We start from the raw sequence: 21,039 nt of genomic DNA, 5'->3' as shown, positions 1-21,039 counted from the left end.
ACCGTGACACGCGCACACACGTGTGCACACCCACGTACACCCTATGTAAACCCCATGCCCTCCCCCTCATCCCCTCAACAATCTCCCCAAACCGAACACACCACACACCCACAGTCACCAAACCCCAAATATAACGTGTGCACACGTGTACACACACGTGCACACACACAAACGTGTGAACATGCATGTACACCCCATGCATACACCTCGCGCCCCATCAAACCCTCCCCATCCCACCCCAACAAACCCCCCCAGCACCCCCAGCCACCAAACCCCAAATATAACGTGCACACACACATGTGCAAACACACATATGTGCACACACGTGTGTGCACACTCACACACCCTCCAGCCCCAAACTGGTGCAAAATGGGGATTTCCAGATAAAAAACCATCACTATCAGGTGGGAGAGGGGCAGAGGTGACACAGGTGACACCGAGTGTCCCCCGGGGGTCTCACAGTGCCCCCCGCATTCACCACGAGGGACAAACCCACCATTTTTCTCTCCTTTAATAAAATCCACAGCAAAGTACCAAAAAGGAGCAAGAGGGGGACAGGGAGGGGCCGGGGGGGCAAGGTGAGGGACATGGGGCAGGAGGGACATGGGGACACACCCTGCACTACCCGTGTCCCTGTCCCTTGGGGTCACCCCATGTGTCACCATCCCCAGCCCAGACACCCCCGGCGAGCCCCGAGCCACAGCCCTCCCATGGGGTTAATTACAGGGTTAATTAAGAGTTATTACAGGGAGGAACCAGAGTGGGGGGGGGGGGGGAGGGAGGGGTTATTGCTACCTGGGGAGGGGGAGGGGGGCCACAAAGGACAGAGAGGGACCCCCCCCCCCCGGTAAAGGGAAAAGGGGGTCCCAAGGGGGGGAGTTGTGGCCTGGGGGGGTGGAGGGGTGGGCCAGGACACTTGGGGCCACAGCAGCTTCTAAGGCTCCAGCTGGGTGTGACCCCCCCACCTAAAACCCCACAGCCCCCCCGACCCCAATCCTGGGGGTCCCAATCTGGGACAGGGTGGGCTTCCTCATGGGGAAACTGAGGCGGGGGGCTATGAAGAGTGGGGGGGACCCCTGTCCTCCCCGTGTCCCCCATCTGAGAAGTGGCACAACCCCCTGGGGTAATTTGGGGAGGGGGTGAGGTTTTGGCAGTGAATTAGCTGTGTGGGTGCTGGGCATGGTGGGGGGTGGCCGTGCCCCCCCATGTGGCCCCCAGTGGCTGATTCTGCCTCCACTCCCCCCAAATCTGGGGCTGAGTAGGGGTGAGAGAAGGGTCAGGCTTGGGTTGGGGGGCTCTACAGAGAGCCACACACACACACTCCCACGGTGCTGAGCACAAGCTCATCACACCAGTGGGTGAGGCACAACCCCCCTCCACCCCTCACAGCCCTCCTGGGTGGGCTGGGGGGGTTGAGGAGAGGGTTTTATGGCCCCCTCCTGCGGGGTGGGGTGGTCACTAGTAGACCCAGGTGACAGGCACCCACTGGGGCTGGACACGCAGGTGGTCCATGGCCTCCCGGAGCCTCCCGAAGGTTCGCTCCAGGTCGTCGTTGATGAGGCTCAGGTCAAAGTAGTGCCCGTACCCGCGTTGGATCCGGCTGCTCTCCTCCACTGTCCGCTGGGCATCTGCCTCCTGCACCCCACAACTGCCTCAGGATCCCCGCTGCCCCACAGGGATGGCAGAGGAGCACCCTCTGTCCTCCTCTTGCCCCGGCAACCCTGCCTCAGTTTCCCCATTGCCCCCCAGTATTGCAGAGGAACACCCATCATCTGCCTTCAGCCCCCCAATCCTGCCTCAGTTTCCCTGTTGCCCTCCAAGGTGGCAGGGGGGACACCCATCATGAGCTGTGTGTTCTTCTTCTGCCCCCACAGCCCTGCCTCAGTTTCCCCATTGCTCCCCAGGATGGCAGGGTGACACCCACCATCCACTGCCCACCCACCTCCTGCACCCTAAACTCTGCTTCAGTTTCCCCAACAACCCCCAAGGTGGCAGAGGGAAACCAACCATGAGCTGTGTGTCCTCCTCCTGCCCCCCAAACCATGTCCTCAGTTTCCCTATCACCCCTCCATGCCCCCTGGGTAGAGGGAGGACACCCACCATCCACCCAGACTCTGCCTCAGTTTCCCCATCACCCCTCTGTGACAGAGGGGGACACCCGCCATGAGCTGTGTCTTGTCTTTGTGCCCCCCAAACCCAGCCTCAGTTTTCCCACTGCCCCCTAGGGTGGCAGAGGGATGCCTGTCATTCTCTGGGTATCTGCCTCCTGCACCCTAAACCTGCCTCAGTTTCCCCATCACCCCCAGGATGGCAGGGGGACACCCACCATCCGCTGCCCACCCACCTCCTGCCCCCACAGACTTGCCTCAGTTTCCCCAAGACCCTGTGTGCCCCCCTGGGGACAGAGAGGGACACCAACCATGAGCTGTGTGTCTTCCTCCTGCCCCCCAAACCCTGCCTTAATTTCCCCACTGCCCCCCAGGGATGGTAGAGGAACACCCACCATCCACCTTCAGCCCCCCAAACCCTACTTCAGTTTCCCCATTGCCCCCCAGGGTGGCAGGGGACACTCACCATCTGCCTTCAGCCCCCCACAGCCCTGCCTCAGTTTTACCTTCCCTCAGTTTGCCCCCCAGACCCCCAGGACACCCACCGTGAGCTGTTTGGTGGCCACACCACTCTCCAGGGCCGCTCGGTTCATGGCCCGCAGGGTCTCGGGGCAGGGGGCTTCGATGAACACCACATATGGCACAAACTCAGCTGTTCTCAGCACCTTCACTGCCTGGGTGGGAGGAGACAGAGTCACCAAAACCCTGGGAAATAAACCCTCTAACCCAGTTTGTCAGGTTAGAGGGTTTATTCGACATTGAGGTACATGGGGATGGCTCCATAAAACCCGTACATCAGTTATTAAAACTTTTAAGTATTTATACATTTTAGCAAACAAAGGAATTAGTGTTCATCGGCTTATGCGGTTCTCTTCATTAATTATTATTCTATCTTCTATTGCTAATTGATTTCTCATTTCTCACACTAATCAGTCCCCATTTTCAGTATTCTATTACTTTTTCCCAGAGAGGGAGAGTCTCTGGGAAATTATCTGTGTTCGTTTCTTCTTCACCTCTTGTTTCTGCACCTTTGTGGTTTATATAAATCCTGCATTTGATGTCAACACTAAATTTCTCTCCCAGCTCTAAGAGCACTGAGCCATGCCAGGCCCTAAACGTTCCATTTGTTCTTTGAACACACAGGCATTACCCAGAGCTTGCCCATCATCTGTTATCTATTCCACTAATTAAATCTCCCCTCAACAATTCCCCCCAACGGCTGCACTTTTAAGAAATACAACTTGTTGGGTAACGACAGTCATCATCCCCCTCCCCTACCTGGGGGTTGACATCCAGGATGCACATCTTGCCAGCCTCCACCACGGCTCGGATGGAGTCGATCCTGGTTCCGTACAGGTTTCCTTCGTACTCGCCGTGCTCCAGGTACCTCCCAGCCTTGATGTCGGCCTCCATCTCCCCCCGGGACACGAAGCGATATCCCTGCCCGTCCCGCTCGCTCTCCTTTGGCTTCCGAGATGTGTCTGCCGGCAGTGGGGACCCACCTGAGTGACACCCACCCACCTCGGGTCCCATCCCAGAGGTGCTCACAGGGTGTGGGAATGATCGCAGGGGACAGGGATGTTCAAAAGGGACAGGGATGCTCACAAGGGACAGGGATGGTTGCAGGGGACAGGGATGTCCCCAGGAGACAGGGATGCTGGTGGGGTCGGGACAGGGATGCCATCAGGGGACAAGGATGGTCATGGAGACAGGCATGGTTGTAGGAGACAGGGATGGTCGTGGAGAACAGGGATGGTCACAAGAGACAGGGATACTGGAGTGGGACAGGAATGGTTGCAGGGGACAGGGATGCTAGAGGTGGACAGAGATGATCACAAGGGACAGGGACGCTGGAGGGGGACAGGGATGGTTGCAGGGGAAGGGATGTTCACAAGGGACAGGGATGGTCACAGGGGGAAGGGATGTTCACGAGGATGGTGATGCTCATGGGGACTGTGATGCTCATGGGAATGATGCTGCTGGCAGAGAACAGGAATGTTCACAAGGGACAGGAATGGTCGCAGGGGACAGGGATGCTGGAGTGGACAGGAATGGTCCTGAGGGACAGGGATGTTCACAGGGACAGGGATGCTGGAGTGGGACAGGGATGCTCACAAGGGACAGGGATGGTTGCAGGTGACATCGATGCTGGCAGGAGACAGGGATGGTCGAAGGGGACAGGGATGCTCACAGATGACAGGGATGCTCCCAAGGGACAGGGATGATCACGAGGATGGTGCTGCTCACAGGGGACAGTGATCTCACGGGAGTGATGCATGATGCTGCTGGCAGGGGACAGGGGAGGCAGGTGAGGGGCGGTGATGCCGGTGGGCTCAGCGATGCTCATGGGGACAGTGCTGCTAGCGGGGACTCACAGGGGATGGTGGTGCCGTAACGCGCCTGGTCTGACATGATGAGCTTGTTCTTGAGGCTGCGCCGCCCCACACCCTGCGCCCCGATCAGCACTAGCGTTTTCCGGCGGAACGGCGGCATCCGTGCCACCTCCTCGTAGATCAGCAGCTCATGCCGGTCAAACTCTGGGCAAGGGGCAGGGCTGGCACCCATCCAGGGGGACACCCTGTCCCCAGGAGGTGCCACCACGAGCAGAGCCCCAGGGCTGCTCCCCCCTTTCCCCGAGGGAATGCCATCAGACACTCACCGGCATTCTTTGTTGTCAGGTACATCATCCTCTTCTTCCTTCTCCCACTGAGACTGCCACACAGGGCCCCTGCGAGGGCAAGGGGCCAGCTGAGCTGGGGACACGAACAGGGACAGTGCCGTGGCACAGGGACAATGCAAGGGGAGCTGGGACATGCCACAGGGGCAGTGCCATTGGGACATCACCCTAAGAACTGGGGACATCACCCTGGGAATTGGGGACTTCCTGCAGTGACAGTGCCATGGGGGCATCACCCTGGGAACTGGGGACATCATCCCACGAACTGGGGACTTGCCACAGAGACAGTGCCATGTGCCACGGAGACATGGGGACATCACCCTGGTGCGATGGGGACATTGCCACAGGGTTCAGGGGACCCACTGTGCTCCCCCTCCAGGATGTGCCCCCCTGTCCCCCACCCCCAGAGCTGTGTCCCCCCTGCAGAGGCTGGGCTGGGGTCCTCATACCCGACGTGGGGGCCACCTCCCCATCCCGCTTGACGAAAGCCTTGCGCTTCTCCTCCAGCAGCTGGCTGGGCACCAGGCCTGCACTGCCCCCCTCCACATGGCACGCCTGGGGGCACAGAGTCACATGTGGGGACCCCCTCAACCCCACGGAGACCCTCCTGAGCTACAGGGCCCCCCTCTCAACCCCATAGGGAACCCTCTCAGCTACAGGGACTCACCATCCCCCAGGAACACTTCCCAGCTCCAGGGACTCCCCCAAGCTGCACAGGGAACCTCCCGAGCTCCAGGGACACCCCCAGGCTCCAGGGACCCCCAGCTCCCAGAGACCTCTCAATCCCTACAGGGACATACACTCAACTCCAAGGACCTCCCCCATCTCCAGGGACCCCCCAAGACCCCCAGGGAACCCCTCCAGCTCCAGGGTGTCCCCCAATATCCAGGGACCTCCCCAGTTCCAGGAATCCCCTACGGTCCACAGTTACTCCCTCCCAGTTCTAGAAATGCCCCGTTTCTTGGCACCCTCCCCAAATCCAGGGACACCTCCAAGCTCCCAGGAAACCCCTTTTTTCCCAGGGATGCCTCCCAGTTCCCAGGAACCCTTCCCAGCTCCAGGGACACTCCCAGCTTCACAAATCCCCCACTTTCCAGGGATCCTCCCAGCATCCCTCAAGCCTACAGGGACCTCTTGATCTCCCATAGAACCCCTGACCCCCACCCCCCCCCACACCCTCCACAGACCCTGCTGCCAGGGGGACCCCCAAATGGGGATCAAAGCACCACGACCCCCCCAGACCACCCCCCAGGGGGCCCCCCTGACCTGCCACCAGTTGGGGTCATCCTGGTTGACGATCTGCAGCAGATCCCCGGCCATGAACTTGAGCCCGGCCTCCTTGCAGGGGATGAGGCTGTCGGTGGCCGGGTCGTAGTCGAAGTGGCACTTGACAAACACCTGGGGACCGTGGGGGTCAGCGGGGGGGACCCCGGGCCCCCCACTCCGCTGTCCCGTGCCTCAGTTTCCCCAGCAGGCACACCCGTGTGCCCCCCCTAGGTGCCCCCTGTGCCGTGGTGCCCCCCCCGTGCCCGGTGCAGCCAGGCCCGTGCGGCCCCTGCGCACATGCAGAGGGTCCCGGCCGCTGCTGCCGCGCCCCACAGGACCCCCACGGCGACCCCCAGGCACAGCCCCACGGCCACACACAGGCACACACATGTGCCCAGCGCTGCCAGCACCGCCCCTGCCAGGACACACATGCGCGTGCAGGGACGCGTGTGCGCACACACGCGTGTGCTGGCACACGGGATACGGCGCTGGCGGCGGAGGGGTGTCGCGAGGGTGGCCCAGGCGGGGACGCGCGGTGCCAGGGGATGTGGTGTGGTGACAGGGTTGTTTTGTCTCCCTACAGAGACAGGGGATGGCTGGCACAGGGCGGGGAGGGGGGGCACGGGGTGGGCACCCTTTGCCACCCGGCACCCTGGGTGGGGACAGGGATGGGGAGAGGGCAGGGACAGGGCAGGGATGGGACAGGGACAGGGCAAGGGTAGGGATAGGGACAGGGATAGGAACAGGATGGGGATGGGGACAGGACAGGCACGGGGCAAGGACAGAGACAGGCCAGGAATGGGAACAGGGTAAGGACAGAGACTGGCCAGGGATGGGGACAACAGGGACAGGACAAGCACGGGGACAGGGCAAGGATGGGGTAGGGCAAGGACGGAGAGAAGGCAGGGATGGGGGCAGGGCAGGGACAACCACAGCCTGGCGCCCACCAGTGCCAGGCACAGAGGGCACGGTGGGGGATATGGGGGTACCAGCATGTTGGCACAGGGCATGGACAGGGGGACGGGGGGAGGATGGGGGGCTCAGCGGGCACATGGGGAGATGAGGAACATGGCAAGGGAACAGGGGATGTGGGGTATGTAGGCACTGGGACATTGGCAGGGTGGCACAGGGACAACATGGGGATGGGGACACAGATAGGGGCCACAGGGCAGGGGGAGTTGTGGGCAGAGTGCTGAGTGCGGGATGCAGGGTGGGATGCAGGGGTGACACCTTCCAGGGTGGGATGCAGGGCGGGATGTGGGGCAGGATGTGGAGCAGGATGGCAGGGCACTACCTGGTGGGGCTGGATGCAGGGTTGGACACTGGGCGGGATGCAGGGTAGGATGCAGGGATGGCACCAGACAGGGAAGGATGCGAGGTGGGATGCGGGGTGGGATGCAGTACCTGGTAGGGTAGGATGCAGGGCAGGATGTGGGGTGGGATGAAGGGTTGGATGCAGGGTCAGATGCGGGGTGGGATACAGGGTGGGATGCAGGGCAGGATGCAGGGGCAGTACCTGGCGGGGCGGGTGAGGCTCCTGGTAGCTGGGCAGGATCTTGAGGACGACGCTGCCGCTGGCGTGGCGCAGGCTGTCCTGCAGTGCCCGCGGGTCGCTGCCCACCTCGCGCCCGTTCACCTCACGGATCACGTCCCCCACGTGCAGCAGCCCCTGCTGCGCCACCATCCCCCCGTGCAGGATGCGGGCGATCACCAGCTCCCCCCGCTCCACCCGGAACGTCACCCCCTGACGGGCACAGCCCCACTCAGCCCCCAACAGGGACCCACCACAGCACCCTGTGACACCCACCCAGCACCCACCAGTCACCCTGCAAGGCACCCAGCACTCTGAAATACTCCCAGCACCCCATAATGTCCACAGCACCCCATAATATCCCCAGCACTCCAAAATGCTCCCAGTCATCCCAGCAATGTCCTCAGCACCCTGAAATGCCCCCAAGAACTCCAAAATGTCCCCGGCACCCCAAAGTGACCCTCAGCACACTGCAATGTCCCCAGCACCCCAAAGTAACCCTCAGCACTCTGCAATGCCCCCAGCACCCCAGCAATGTCCCCAGCACCCCACAACACCTCCAAGAACCCCAAAATGTCCCCAAGCAGCCCAAAGTGACCCTCAGCACTCTGCAATGCCCCCAGTATCCCAGCAATGTCTCCAATACCCCACACTGTCCCCAGTACCCCAAAATGCCCCCAATATCCCCACACCCTGCATTGCTCCAACACCCCACAGCACCAGGCAGTACCCCAGCACCCCGTAGCACCCTCAGCACCCCAAAATGTCCCAGCACCCCCCAATGCCCCCAGGACTCCCCAGCCCCCCCAGCTGGGCTCACCAGGTTCTCCCCGGCTGCCTTGCGGATGCCCACCATGCGCACGGCGTCGGGGGGCACGGGCTGGGACCCCAGGGGGGGCTCTGGGCCAGGGCTGCTTGGGGGGGGGTCATAGCTCTTAGCAGCCACCGAGTCGTGGGTCTCCAGCAGCGACTGGGACACACAGGAGAGGGGTCACAGCTGTGTCCCACACACCTGGCACACGTCACACACCCCAGCACACATGTGTCACACACCCCCGGCACAGGAGGGGGTCACACCTGTGTCCCACACACCTGACACATGTATGTGTCACACACATATGTGTCACACCCCCGGGCACACACGTGTCACACCCCCCAGCACTCAGAGCGTTCCACACCTCTGGTACAGGAGGGGGGGGTCACGCCTGTGTACTACACACCTGGTGCATGTTGTGTCACACTCCCCCAGCACACACACGTCACACAGGACAGGAGGGAGATCTAGCACAGGAGGGGGATCCCACCTGTGTCACACCCCCAGCACACACTTGTCCCACACCCCCCAGCACAGAAGTGTCCCACGCGTGTCCCACGCACCTGGAAGTGCGGTTCCCGCAGGATCCGGGCCAGCTCGGCCGCCGCCCCCTGCCCGTCGGGCCGCGCCAGCCGCCCGATGTCCCGCAGGATCTCCTGCACCAGCGCCAGGTTGTCCCCGCGAACCGCCTCCAGCTTCCGCTCCTCCAGCCGCTCGTGCGCCTGGGGGGCACCGCGGGGAGACCCCCGGAGGTGGCAGGGAGGTTAGGGAACGCTCGGGGGTTAGGGACTCCCAGGGGATCAGAGAGGTTGGGAAGTCTCAGAGGTGTTAGGGAGTCCCAGGGGCTTGGGGGATTAGGGACCCCCAGGGTCTCAGGAGCTTATGGAACACCAGGAGGAAGGTTTAGAGACCCTCGAGAGGGCACAGGGTCTTCTACGGGTGGACAGGGTGTTAGGGACCCCCAGGAGCAGGGAGGATTAGGGACCCTTGGAGGGCACAGGGAGTTTAGGGACCCCCGGGGGGAACACAGTCCCCCCAGGGTCGGGAGGTTAGGGACCCCCCGAGGAGACAGGAACCCCCGGGAGGGGACAGGGTGTTAGGGATCCCTGGGAGGGGTTAGGGATTCCTGGGACAGAGGGGATTAAGGATTCCTTGGGGGAAGGATGGATAAGGGACACCTGGGACAGAGGGGATTAAGGATTCCTTGGGGGAAGGATGGATTAGGGACACCTGGAAGGGCCAAGAGGTTTAGGAACCCCCAGGGGAGTTGGGGACCAGGGGGATTAGGGACCCCCGGGGGGGCTGGAGGGGGGGCAGAGGGGTTCAGGACCCTCAGGGATTGGAGGTCCCGGGGGGGGGGGGTAGGGACACAGGGACCCCTGGGGAGTTGGGGACCCCCAGGGCCAGGGGAGTTTGTGACACGAGGCAAGAACAGGGGGTTAGGGACTCCCAGGGCCTTGGGGGGGAGATTAAACACACACATGTAAGGGCACATCCCTGCAGGCACACACACATGCAAGCACAAATCTACACGTATGGACACACATGCACAGATGTGGACTTGCACACGCATGTGCAAACACGCATGGGCACCTCCTTGTGTGCACACATATGTGAGCACACGCACATCCACACACATGTACAAGCACACGTACATGTACACATGTACACATATTATGGTGCAAACAAGCACACCTTCCTGCAGCCACACATGTGCAAGTGCCCCCACACGCATGTACAAGCACACATACATGTGCATGTGTACACACACATGTGCAAGTATGCACAGATACCTCCCCACATGCACACACACACATACCAGCACACACCTCTGCATGCACACGTGCTTGCACGCATGGACATGCTGACACACACATGCACACACATGTGGATCACCCCCCCCCACAGCCTGGGGGTGCCGGGGCGGGGCACGGTGCCCCCCGTGCTGCGGTACCTTGGCCAGGGAGCGGACGATGGGGCTCTCCATGATGCCCCGCAGGAAGATGAGGTCAAGGTCGGCCACCCCCGGGGACCCCGAGAGCCCCATCAGGTTGTCCAGGACCTGCTGCATGGCTGGGGGGGGCAGACGGGGGACGTACGGAGTGGGGGACATCCACGGGGACACGGGGGGGACACGGGGGACACACACGGGGGGACACAGAGAGGAGGGAGAGAGCGGCAACGTGGGTAAAAGCCAAGTGCAGCCGGGGATGCTCGTTCGCCCACCCCCCAATTCCTGTCCCGCTCGCCCCAGGGCCCCTCGCCATTGTGGGCACCGTGCGAGGGTCCTATGGGAGCAGGGAAATCCCCCTTCCTCGTCCAGCAGGAGGGACAAACGGATGTGCCCCCCAAAGTAAAACGCCTCCCAGAGGGGAATGCGACTGGGGAGGCGAGAGGGGGAGCTTGATGCAGTTGGGGCGGTGATGCAACTGGGTGGCAATGGAATGAGGGGTTGCGACGGGGGGGTGATGCAGCTGGGGGTACGATGGAATGGGAAGGGGGGTTGCGATGGGAGGGTGCGCATCCGGGGCCGCGAGGGCGGGAGCGGCTGCGCGGCTGCGCTGCAATGGCGGGGGACGATCGCGAAGCAACCGGGGGGGCGATGGGGGGCTCATCCATCAGCCCCCCACACCTCTGGCGGGCCACCCCAGAAACCCCCCGCCATCCCCATCTCCCTGCATCCACCTCATCCCCCACCCCATCCCAACCGCCCCATCCCCACGCCACCCCGCCCGAATGGCATCACCACCCCGCGTGGCATCACCTCCCGCTCTCCCCAGCCCCCTCCCGTACCTGGGGGTCCCGGGGGCTCGCGGGCGGGGGCCGAGGCGGGCGGTGGGGACCCTCGGCCGGGGCGGCTCATGGCTGCGGGGCCGGGCTCCCCCGCCCCAGATCCGGGTACCGCCGCCCCCCCCCCCGCAACCCCCCGGCCCCGCGTGGGGCCCCCACCCGCGCCGGCCCCGCTCCCCTCCCCACATCCTCGCCGCCTTGCACACGCGTGTGCACTGAGCACGGTCCGGCCGCCTTTTGCGCACCCGGCGGCGTGGGCGCGGGCGTGCGCTCACACGCGCGGGCACGGCTCGTGCACGCGCACCTCACGCGTGTGCACCTCACGCGTGTGCACCCACGCGCGCAAACGCCCCCTGTGCGCGCTCACACGCCCGTGCGGGCCCCCGCTGCGCGCTCGCTCAGCGCACACGCGTGTGCGCGCACTCGCGCTGACACGTGCACCCCACCGTGCACGCCCACGCGCGCCCCCACGCTCGCTCACGCTCGCCTGCAAACTCCGCGCGGGCCCCCCGCCCTTCCCCCTGCCCGTGCGCAACCTCCCCCGTACCCGCTCACCTGTCCTTGCACACCCGAGTGTCTTACACACCCGCTCACGCGTGGGAGCCCCCCCGCAGCGTCCCCCGCGGCGTGGGGAGGGGGGCAGCGGGGGCTCGGCCTCTTTAAGGGGGCGGGGAGGGGGGGTGGGGAGGTGGGAGCGCGGATTTAAAGGGGCCGCACCGCGCTCGCGTGCACATTCACCTGCACCCGCACCCGCACCGGCAACAACGCACACGCACAGGCAGGAGCCCACTCGCGCAGAGCCCATCCCCCTCCCACAGTGCCAACCCCTGCAGGAGTGACCCCCCCGCTCTTGCACACACGCCCAAGCCTGGGCGTGGCCCGTGCACACGCGTGTGCCCATCCTGTGCCCCACAGCACATGCACCCTGCGGTCCCAGCACGGCCTCCCACCCGCAGCTGCCCCTGCACACGTGCATGAGGGCGTGTTATTGCACACGCGTGTGCCCCCGTGTGTGCGTGTGCAAGCGCCGGGTGGGGCACACTTACCCGTGACCGAGGCGGGGGTGGCCGCCGGCATCGCGGCGGAGCTGCGGACGCGGCGGGACACGAGTGACTGGCACCGACGGGACGGGGACGGGCAGAGGGACGGCCGCGGAGGCGTGTCCCCAGTGCCAGCACCCCCAATGTCCACAGTGTCCCCAGCACAGTCAGCATCCCAACGTCCCCAGTGCCAGTGTCCCGTGTCCCCAGCATGCCCAGTGCCACCAGTGCCCTCATCCCCAACACGTCCAGCGTCTCCAGGCCCAGTGTCCCACATCCTCAGCACCCCCAGTGCCACCAGCATCCTCTTTGTCCCCAGCATCCCCAGCACCCACAATGTCCCCAGTGTTCCCAGCACCCCCAGCGTCCCCAGCACTCACGGTGTCCCAGGCACACCCAGCCCCTCCCAGTCTCCCCCCAAGTGTCCCCCAGCAGGCAGAGGCAGGACAGGCGGTGGCTGCAGGGGGGTTTATTGCTGGGGGGTCTGTCCCGACCCTGCGGGGTCAGCTCTGGGGGGGCCGAGGGTGCGGTGGAGGGGCAGGGGCCGCACTCCCCGGGCTCCTCTTCGCCCGCTCGGCCCCAGCAGTGTTCCTGCAATGAGAGGGGGGTCAGCACCCTGAGACCCTGAGGGGCCCCTCAGCCCTATGTCCCCCGCCCTGCAGGTCCCCCCCGGATTCCCCCAGCCCCATGTCTCCCAACTCAACACCCTGCAGGGACCCCCCTATACCCCTTGTCCTATGTTCCCCAAGGGCCCCCTCGATGTCCCTGGACCCATGTCCCCTATCCTGCAGGGCCCCCATGTCCCCTACCCTGCAGGGCCCCCAAAAGATCCCCCTGGTCCCGTGTCCCCCACCTCACGCACACTGCAGAGACCCCCTGAATACCCCCAGCCCTGTGCCCCCCACCCCAGGGTTCCTCCTTCTACCCCCAGGATGACACCCATTGGGGAAACTGAGGCACGGGTGGCACTGGGGGAGGGTCCCCCCACCCTGCTGCCCTCGGTCCCCCCTTACCTGGGGACTCAGCACCCCGCAGCACCAAAGGGCTCCTCGCCCAGGACGCGCCCGCCCGCCCGCTTCCCATACCTGGAACGGGGGGGGGCACGTTACAGGGGCAGCGGGGGGGGCACGCCGTGATGGGGTGGGGGGCACGATGGGGAGCGTGTCGCAATAGGGACTGTGTCGTGACAGGGAGTGTGTCATGATGGGGAGTGTGTTGTGACGGGGAGGGAGTCACGACGGGGAGGGAGCACGTTGTGATGAGGAGCTTTGGCACGATGGGGAGCGTATTGTGATGGGGAGTGTGTTGCAATGGGGAGTGTGTCACGATAGGGAGCGTGTCATGACAGGGATAGTGTCGCAGCGGGGAGCCTGTTGCAATGGGTAGCACACCGTGTTGCAATGGCGAGTGTGTCGCAGAGGGAAGTGTGTCACGACGGGGAACGTGTCACGACACAGAGTGCCTCGCAGCAGGGAGGGTGTTGCGACTGGGAGCGTATCGCGACAGGCGGGCCCTGCTCACCGGGGGCGTGTCACGACGTTCAGATACTGCTGCAGATCGTTGTAGAAGCGCAGCAGGTCCTCGACGGGCGCGTCGTCTCCGGGGTAGGTGGGCTGGGCCGGGGCCGCGCGGGGCCGCAGCGGCAGCAGCACCAGCGCACAGGCCACCAGCAGCAACGGCGGCCAGCGGGGAGACATGGCTGGGGACAGGGCAGCTGTGAGCACGCGTGTGTGCACGGCACACGGATCACACAACACTTGAACACAGCACTGTGTGTTCACACACGTGTGTGCACAGCACGTGCCATGCACATATGTGCAAACACAGCATTGTGTGCTCAGCACACAGCACACACGTGGCTGTGGACAGCACTGTGTGCTTGCACACACACGTGGACAGTGCACAGCACACACACACACGAGCACGTCACCTGGCTGCACACACATGCACACAGACACACACATGCACATGTGTGTGCGCGCCAGCCAGCGGCACACGTACGGGCACAGCACTGGCTGCACACACATGCACACACACATGCACACCACCCAGCTGCACACATACACACATATACACTTGTGCACACTTCCTGGCTGCACACACATGCACATGCACATATCAGAGCATGCACGGCCCTTGCACACTCACACACACCCATCTCTGCTCCACACGCCCACACAGACCACCCCTCCTGCAGCACACACATGTCAGGGCATGCCTGCCTCACCGTGCACACGCACACACCTGCACGCTTCATGTACTCACTCACATGTGCATACACGTGTGAACACTCAAGCACATACACACGTGCGCACACACACACGTGCAGGCGCGCACACACAAACACTCCCACATGCACATACTCGCACACTCCCATGCCCACCCCGTGTCCCACCCCCGCACACTCACCCCTACTCCTGGCCTTGCACAAGGGCGTGCACACCCGTTTCACACCTCCACACGTTCCAGCCCCTTACACACCATACTGATCACACACCCACCCGCTGCTCACATCTGCACCCCCACCTTCCCACAGCCCTCCGGCCCCGCTCACCTGCTTCCACGGGTGGGGACACAGGGACACAGCAGGACAAGGGGACACAGCGGGATGAGGGGACACACCTGACACCCCGGTTCCTCGGTGCCACTGCTGCCACTGCTGTGCAGGTCCTTATATCCCCCTGTCCCCCCTGATGTCACCCTGCCACGCAGCACCTGTGGCCAGGTGCCCATTTGGCCGGGGGGGACAGGGGCCATCGTGGGGAGTGACAGGGACAGGTGGCCCCTGCACAACACTGGTTAATGTTTGACCCTGGGCTGGGGTGGCTTCCGTGGGGGGACAGGATATGGACATGGGTGTCCAGCATCAGGGATGGACAGAGGGACAGCTGTGGGGACAGAGGGATTAGGGGGAGACAGCCAGGGCGTCTGGTGGGGTACAAGGGTGGGAAGTAGTGGGAGGGGTGGACAGATGGATGGGGAGTGGGACAGGGAGACATTGGAGGGACAGACAGATGGACAGGGGGGTGGGAGGGCCAAGGGGGTGAGGTGGGCAATGTTGGGGTGAAGGGTGGGATAGAAGGACAGAGGGATAGAGGCATCGGGGCAGGGGAGACACAGCCACCCCCCACTGAGGCCATGCCTGAGGACGTGGCTGTCCCCCTGCTCCCACCATGGCCGGGTGGGGGGTCAGAGGGATGGGGAACCTCCAGCCCTGGCACAGCCCTGATGGCCGCAGTCCCTGTGCGGGGGGACCCCACGGTGGGTGTCAGCACCCACTGCCCATGCACCCCACACCCAGTGCACCCCAGTATCCCCATACACCCCAGCACCACTACCAGTACACCCCAACACCCAGTGCACCCCACACCCAGTGCACCCCACACCCAGTTCCTCCTACAGCCAGTGCACCTCTGCACCCACTGCTGGTAAACCCCACACCCAGTGCACCCCACACCCAGCACACCCCATCACCCAGTGCACCCCACACCCAGCACACCCCAGGACCCAGTGCACCCCACACCCAGTGCACCCCACACCCAGTGCACCCCATACCTCCACCCCAGCACCCACCACTAGTGTCCCCCTGTGGCCCATGAGCTCCAGCACCATCACAGCCCCCCCAGCACACCCCCACATCCAGCACACCCCCACACCTTTTGCAGCCCCACCCTCGGCCTCAGGGGACCCAGTTTCCCTGTGCACCCCAACACCCATCGACAGTGTACCCCCCAGAACTGCCCCCACCTTACCCCACATCCAGTGCACCCCAGTATCCAACCCCAGTGTGCCCCAGTGTACCCCACTTCCACCTCTCCCTCCCCACCCCTCTCCCACAAGCCCCCATCCCTCACCCCTCTCCACTTCTCCATTCACTTCCCCCTTTCAACCCTCCCACCCCCCATCTCTACCCACCCCTCCACCCCCCGTCCCTGCACCCAAGGATGTCCTGTCCCTTGTTCCTCCCACCTGGCCTCAACTCCTCCATCCCCCCTGCACCTCTTCATCCCTCCTGCATCCTCCCTGCACCCCTCCATCCCCCCTGCACCCTCCATCCCTCCTGCACCCCTCCATATCTCCTGCATCCTCCCTGCACCCGTCCATACCCCCTGCATCCTTCAATTCCTCCCACTTCCCTTCTACAGCCCTCTACCCCTCCACCCCTCCCTCTCCCCTCCATCCTCCCCTGCACCCCTCCAGCCCTACTGCATCCCCCCCAGCATCCCTCCATCCTTCCCTGCACCCCTGAATCCCTCGTGCATCCCCCCCTTCATCCTTCCTGCACACCCTCCATCCCACCTGTGCCCCTCCATCCCCTCCCCTCTCCATCCCCTCTTCACTCCCCTCCTCCTCTTCATCCCATTTGCACCCCTACATCCCTCCTCCACTCCTCCATTCCCTCTGCATCCTCCCTGCATCCCTTTATCCTTCCCTACACCTCTCCATCCCCCTTGTACCCCTGTATTCCCCTGGCGCCCCCCACACACACAGCGTAAACCCGGCAGTGCCCACGATCGTGTCTTTATTGCCGCTGCGGGGGCGTGCAGGGACCACGCGGGACCCCCCCAACAGCGGTGGGGAGGGGATGGGGTCGGGGCCCCCCCCGACAGCGGGACGCCCCTGGGCCGGGATCTGGGGGTTCCCGACCCTCCAGAGGGGGGTCCCGCACTGGCCCTGGGTCCCCTGGGGAGACGTGGAGAGATAGGGAGGGTTTGGGGGACAGAGGGACTGGAGGGGGGTGCCGTCACCATGCGGAGTCGTCGTCGTACCTGTTGGGAAGAGCTGATGTGAGAAAAGAGGGAACGAGACCCCCAAATCCCCCTGGGACCTCAAACAACCCCGGGACCCCCACCCCGGGGTGTGGGGGCCGGTGCAGCCCCTTGTCCCTGTGCGCGGGTCGGTGTGAACAGGGACGGGGAGACTCACCTTGACCTGTCACTGCCGGCCCCCAGGAGCAGTTCCGTCACCGCGGCGTCGGGGCTGGCGCGTTTGCCGTACCTGCGGGACACAGGGCACACGCGTGTGCAACGGGGACCCCACGGGGGTGTGCACGAGTGTGCAAAGGAGGAACCGCCGGAGCCCCCGGGGGCGCACAAGGACGGGCACGGGCGTGAAAATGGAGACTCGCGCGTGCAAAGGGGCTCGCACGAGCACCGCGGGGTTCGCCCACACGCGTTCACGGTCACTCGCGCTCACCTCTGCCGCGTGACCAGGTTGATGTAGTGGCGAAGGGCCGAGAAGTACCGGGCCATCTCCTCGGGGGACGCGTCGTCCCCGGGGCTCTCGGGCTTGGCGGGATACGCGGCCGTCAGCGCAGCCAAGCACAGCAGGGCGCAGAGCGACACGGCCACCAGTGCGTGCCACGGCCGCGGGGATAGCACCATCTGCGGGGACATGGGAGTGAGGGGCGGCTGCGGCTTCGTGTGGGTCACCTCCATCGCCCCCGCGTACCCTGTCACCTTGGGGTACCCCTGTCACCGCCAGGTATCCTCTACAGGTCACCTCCATCACCCTCAGCTATCCCCATCACCTTTGGGTACCCCCAACCCTGCTCTGTCCCCCACCAAACCCCCATTCCCCCGAGATATCTCACCCCCAAGGACCCCAACCCCTATGGGAATGTCACACCCCCAGGACGCCCCCCTGTCCCCCAAAGGGATGTGTCCCTCCACCACCTGGGACTCCAGCCTCACTCAAGAGACTGCTTCCCTCCAGGGACCCTCCCATGTCCCAGAGACCCCCACAGTGTCCCAAAGGGGCTGTCCCACCCAAAAGGACCCCAGAGGCCCACGTCCACCCCAAGGGACACCTCCCCATAAGGGACGCCACATGTCCCCAAGGGAGGGGGGTGATTCTCCCTCCCTGGGATCCCAGCCTCCCCTCAGGGACCCCCCAGGACCTCAGTCCTGTCCCCGCACTCACGATGGCAGAGGCAGAGGTGATAGGCAGGGCCTGGCAGTGGGGTGACAGTGCCAGGGACACAGCAGCTCCCCGACCCGCCCAGGGTTTTATAGCCTCGGAGGGGGCTCCTGGCTCCTCCCTCATGCGTGACCAACCCATGGGCACGCAGGACCCTGGCGACCCCCCCGCTACCACCCCCGGCCAACACCTTGTCACCATCCCTCGGCAGAGCACCCCAGCCTGGGACCCCGAGGGGCTGGGGAGGACAGAACATGGGGGGCATAGATGGGACACAGAGATATGGGAACATGGGGACACGAGCACAGCCAGAGGACACAGATGTGGCAATGCCAGATGGGCGCAGGACACGGACACAGATGTGACATGTCACCAGAACACATGAACATGGCACACAGGTACAGGTGTGACATGTAGCTGGGGCACACAGGCACAGAGGTGACAGGCAGCCATGGCACAAGGACACGGGACACAGACACAGATGTGACACACAACCATGGTGTGTGGACACAGGTGTGACAGGTAGCCATGGCACACAGGCACACATGTCATGTGCAGCCATGGCACAGATGTGACATACAACTTTGGCACATGGGCATGGGACACAGACATGGATGTGACGTAGCCAGGGCTCTTGAATATATCAAAAGGACACAGAAGTGACAGGCAGCCATGGCACAAGGACACGGGACATGGATACAGATGTGACACAACCATGGCATAGGACATCTCACAGAGGTGACATCCAAGCATGGCACATGAACGCAGACATGACAGGCAGGCCTGGCACATGAACATGGCACACGGACATAGATGTGACATACAGCTACAGTAACTGGGCACAAAAGTGACACAGCCATGGCACAGGGACACATATGTCACACACAGCCACGGCACACACATCTGCCCCCAAGACAGTCTTGGGATGTGACAGTGTGACACAGGAACATCAGCCACACCCAGGGACACAAACACAGTACAGCCACGACATAGCACGTGGGACACCACCCACGGCCCTGGTCAAAGCCGCCCACGGGGGACAGCGCAGGGGACAGTCCCAGTCCAAAGCCGCTGCTGCCTCAGTTTCCCCAGACGGGGCACGAAGTCCTTGTCACCACAGCCCCTGCCACCACAGCTGCTGTCACCGCTGTCCCCGCCACCGCCATCGATCCCTGTCACCGCCCCCAGGACGGATGAGGTGCCCTTTCCAGCCTCTAGCACCGGGAACACTAATCCGGTATGGATTTGCCATTAAGGAGCAATCACCGGCTCCTGGGGAAACTGAGGCACGGAGGGACCCGGTGGGAAGGTGCCCACCGGGCAGAGACCACCAAAGCCACCCTGTGGGTGCTGGGATGGGGAGAGGTGGCAGAAGGGGGTCCCCAAAAACGTCGGGATGGCCCCAGCCAGATGCAGCCACATCTCCAACCGGTGGGATGGAAGGGACACGGATCGTCTCCACAGGAGATACTGCGGGGTGACAACGGCCCAGAAAGAGGGGACACAGCTCGGGGGGACACTGCGGGGTGACACTGGTCCAGATAGAGGGGACACGGCTTGTGTGCACCACGGCTTGGTGTCGCGCCACTGCTCCGATTGGAGGTGACAAAGCTCCTGGGGACCCCGCGGGGTGCCACCGTTCCGCATGGTGGGGGCATGGTTAAGCGAGGACCCTGCGGGGCGCCACCAGCCCGGCTGGAGGGGACATGGCACACGGGACCCCGCGGGGTGCCAGTCCCGGCCGGAGGGGACACGCTCCCCACTCCTGCCCCGGCCGCCACCCCGGCGAGCGGTGGCAGGGACACGGCTGATGGCAGTCCACCGCGGGGGTCCCAGCCCCGGGGGGGTCCCCAGCCCCGGGGGGAGGTCACCCCCGTGGCGTGGCCGCGGTGTGACACGCGCCAGTGTGCGGGGACACGGGCGGGGGGTCCACGCTGCCCTGGGCGGGCGGTGCCGGGCTTACGGCAGCCTGGGGTGAGGGGGGGAGCTGAGCCCCCCCAGCCCCCGCAGCCCCCCCAGGCCGGCACCTTTCGCGTCCCCGCGGTCGATGCGGGGCTGATTGGATTGAGGGGGCTCCGGACCCCCCGCAGCGTCCTGACACGTGTGCAGAGAAACTGAGGCAGCGGGGCTGGATCTGCCCAGCAGACGAGAGTCCCGAGGGAAGGGTCTCAGCCACCCTGGCGTTCGGGGAGGACACACACCACCCCCACAGCCCCACCGACCCCCACCACAGCGGCAATGTCACCGCGTTGTGTCACAGACGTCCCCGAGCCGCGGCCGGGGGAGATATCGGGGTGCGGGTGGCCCCCAGCCTCCCGGGGAGGGGGGGGGGGTCGGGGAAGGGACACGAGGACTTTCTGCCCCATTTATTCCGAGTGACGGTAAACAGCCATTTTCCAAAGGTCACAGGATGGCTCTACCAGCAGAAGGGGGTGGACACAGAGGTGGTGGAGGGGCTCCCTCAGCAGAGGTGGGACCCCGAAGGGGACAGGGCAGGGGGGCTCCCCCATCTCTCCACTGGGCATTGAGGAGGATGAGGAGGGTCTGGGGGTGAAGGTGCGTGGCTGCAGCCCCGAGGGGGGGTCCTGGGAGGGTGAGGAGCCCCAGTGCCCCCCCACCCCGAGCAAACAGGGCTCTGCCGCTTCCCCGCGCTTTATGGCCCCGGTTCCACCGGAGGCGCATTAGGGCCCCCCCGGGCTCCCCCCACCCCGGAGGAAGCCCCTTATCAGCCCTGTTTGCTTTTCCGGAGGGGGCGGGGGGGACGGACACCTGCCCAGCCAGGTGACAGGATGGGGGCAGCGAGGACACAGCCCGTGGGGACTCTGGGGGGGTGCCAATCAGGACCCCCTACCCCATGCCAGAACACTCATAACCCACCAGCTGAGCAACCCGGG

The 21,039-nt window shown here is 64.2% G+C and overlaps 3 protein-coding genes across 9 annotated transcripts; all 3 read right to left on the bottom strand.

Annotated features, from left to right (window-relative positions):
• Positions 1-269: 269 nt before the first annotated feature.
• MPP2 (MAGUK p55 scaffold protein 2) lies at positions 270-12,303 on the bottom strand. Of its 6 annotated transcripts, none has more exons than XM_051803641.1 (12): positions 12,233-12,303; positions 10,351-10,469; positions 8,960-9,118; positions 8,403-8,552; positions 7,568-7,795; positions 6,052-6,183; positions 5,235-5,340; positions 4,768-4,836; positions 4,484-4,645; positions 3,387-3,589; positions 2,654-2,782; positions 270-1,635 (listed from the first exon to the last, which is right to left on the bottom strand). In XM_051803641.1, the coding sequence occupies exons 1-12, from the start codon at positions 12,261-12,263 to the stop codon at positions 1,459-1,461; spliced, it is 1,665 nt and encodes a 554-aa protein (XP_051659601.1). In that variant the 5' UTR covers positions 12,264-12,303; the 3' UTR covers positions 270-1,458. The 6 variants fall into 6 exon arrangements, with proteins under 6 accessions (XP_051659601.1, XP_051659605.1, XP_051659602.1 ...); XM_051803645.1 differs by lacking the exon at positions 12,233-12,303 and adding an exon at positions 11,742-11,848; XM_051803642.1 differs by lacking the exon at positions 12,233-12,303 and adding an exon at positions 11,734-11,826.
• Positions 12,304-12,686: 383 nt separating this feature from the next.
• On the bottom strand, positions 12,687-15,936 carry LOC127478261 (pancreatic hormone-like). The gene is made up of 5 exons (XM_051803654.1): positions 15,883-15,936; positions 14,781-14,885; positions 13,748-13,925; positions 13,240-13,311; positions 12,687-12,817 (listed from the first exon to the last, which is right to left on the bottom strand). The coding sequence occupies exons 3-4, from the start codon at positions 13,921-13,923 to the stop codon at positions 13,248-13,250; spliced, it is 240 nt and encodes a 79-aa protein (XP_051659614.1). The 5' UTR covers positions 13,924-13,925; positions 14,781-14,885; positions 15,883-15,936; the 3' UTR covers positions 12,687-12,817; positions 13,240-13,247.
• Positions 15,937-16,747: 811 nt separating this feature from the next.
• LOC127478259 (peptide YY-like) lies at positions 16,748-19,285 on the bottom strand. 2 transcript variants are annotated; one of them, XM_051803652.1, is made up of 4 exons: positions 18,149-19,285; positions 17,423-17,610; positions 17,153-17,224; positions 16,748-16,998 (listed from the first exon to the last, which is right to left on the bottom strand). In XM_051803652.1, the coding sequence occupies exons 1-4, from the start codon at positions 18,344-18,346 to the stop codon at positions 16,971-16,973; spliced, it is 486 nt and encodes a 161-aa protein (XP_051659612.1). In that variant the 5' UTR covers positions 18,347-19,285; the 3' UTR covers positions 16,748-16,970. The 2 variants fall into 2 exon arrangements, with proteins under 2 accessions (XP_051659612.1, XP_051659613.1); XM_051803653.1 differs by having other exon boundaries at positions 16,748-16,995.
• Positions 19,286-21,039: the final 1,754 nt, after the last annotated feature.

The sequence above is a fragment of the Manacus candei genome, unplaced genomic scaffold (assembly GCF_025592945.1).
Source record: "Manacus candei isolate 608988 ecotype Guabito, Panama unplaced genomic scaffold, ASM2559294v1 h1tg000058l, whole genome shotgun sequence".
Taxonomy (NCBI): domain Eukaryota; kingdom Metazoa; phylum Chordata; class Aves; order Passeriformes; family Pipridae; genus Manacus; species Manacus candei.
The sequence above is the reverse complement of the archived record's forward strand: the minus strand, read 5'-3'. Positions and strand labels throughout refer to the sequence as shown.

Coding starts and splice junctions, on each gene's coding strand:
- MPP2 (XM_051803640.1), bottom strand. CDS start 11,259: ATGAGCCGCCCCGGCCGAGGGTCCCCACCGCCCGCCTCGGCCCCCGCC. Junction 4,837..5,234: donor GGAGGTGGCCCCCACGTCGG/GTATGAGGACCC, acceptor TTGCCCTCGCAG/GGGCCCTGTGTGGCAGTCTC. Junction 1,636..2,653: donor TGGCCACCAAACAGCTCACG/GTGGGTGTCCTG, acceptor TGTGGGGTGCAG/GAGGCAGATGCCCAGCGGAC.
- LOC127478261 (XM_051803654.1), bottom strand. CDS start 13,923: ATGTCTCCCCGCTGGCCGCCGTTGCTGCTGGTGGCCTGTGCGCTGGTG. Junction 13,312..13,747: donor AACGTCGTGACACGCCCCCG/GTGAGCAGGGCC, acceptor CCCCCGTTCCAG/GTATGGGAAGCGGGCGGGCG.
- LOC127478259 (XM_051803652.1), bottom strand. CDS start 18,346: ATGGTGACAAGGTGTTGGCCGGGGGTGGTAGCGGGGGGGTCGCCAGGG. Junction 17,611..18,148: donor TCACCTCTGCCTCTGCCATC/GTGAGTGCGGGG, acceptor ATGTCCCCGCAG/ATGGTGCTATCCCCGCGGCC. Junction 17,225..17,422: donor AACCTGGTCACGCGGCAGAG/GTGAGCGCGAGT, acceptor TGTGTCCCGCAG/GTACGGCAAACGCGCCAGCC.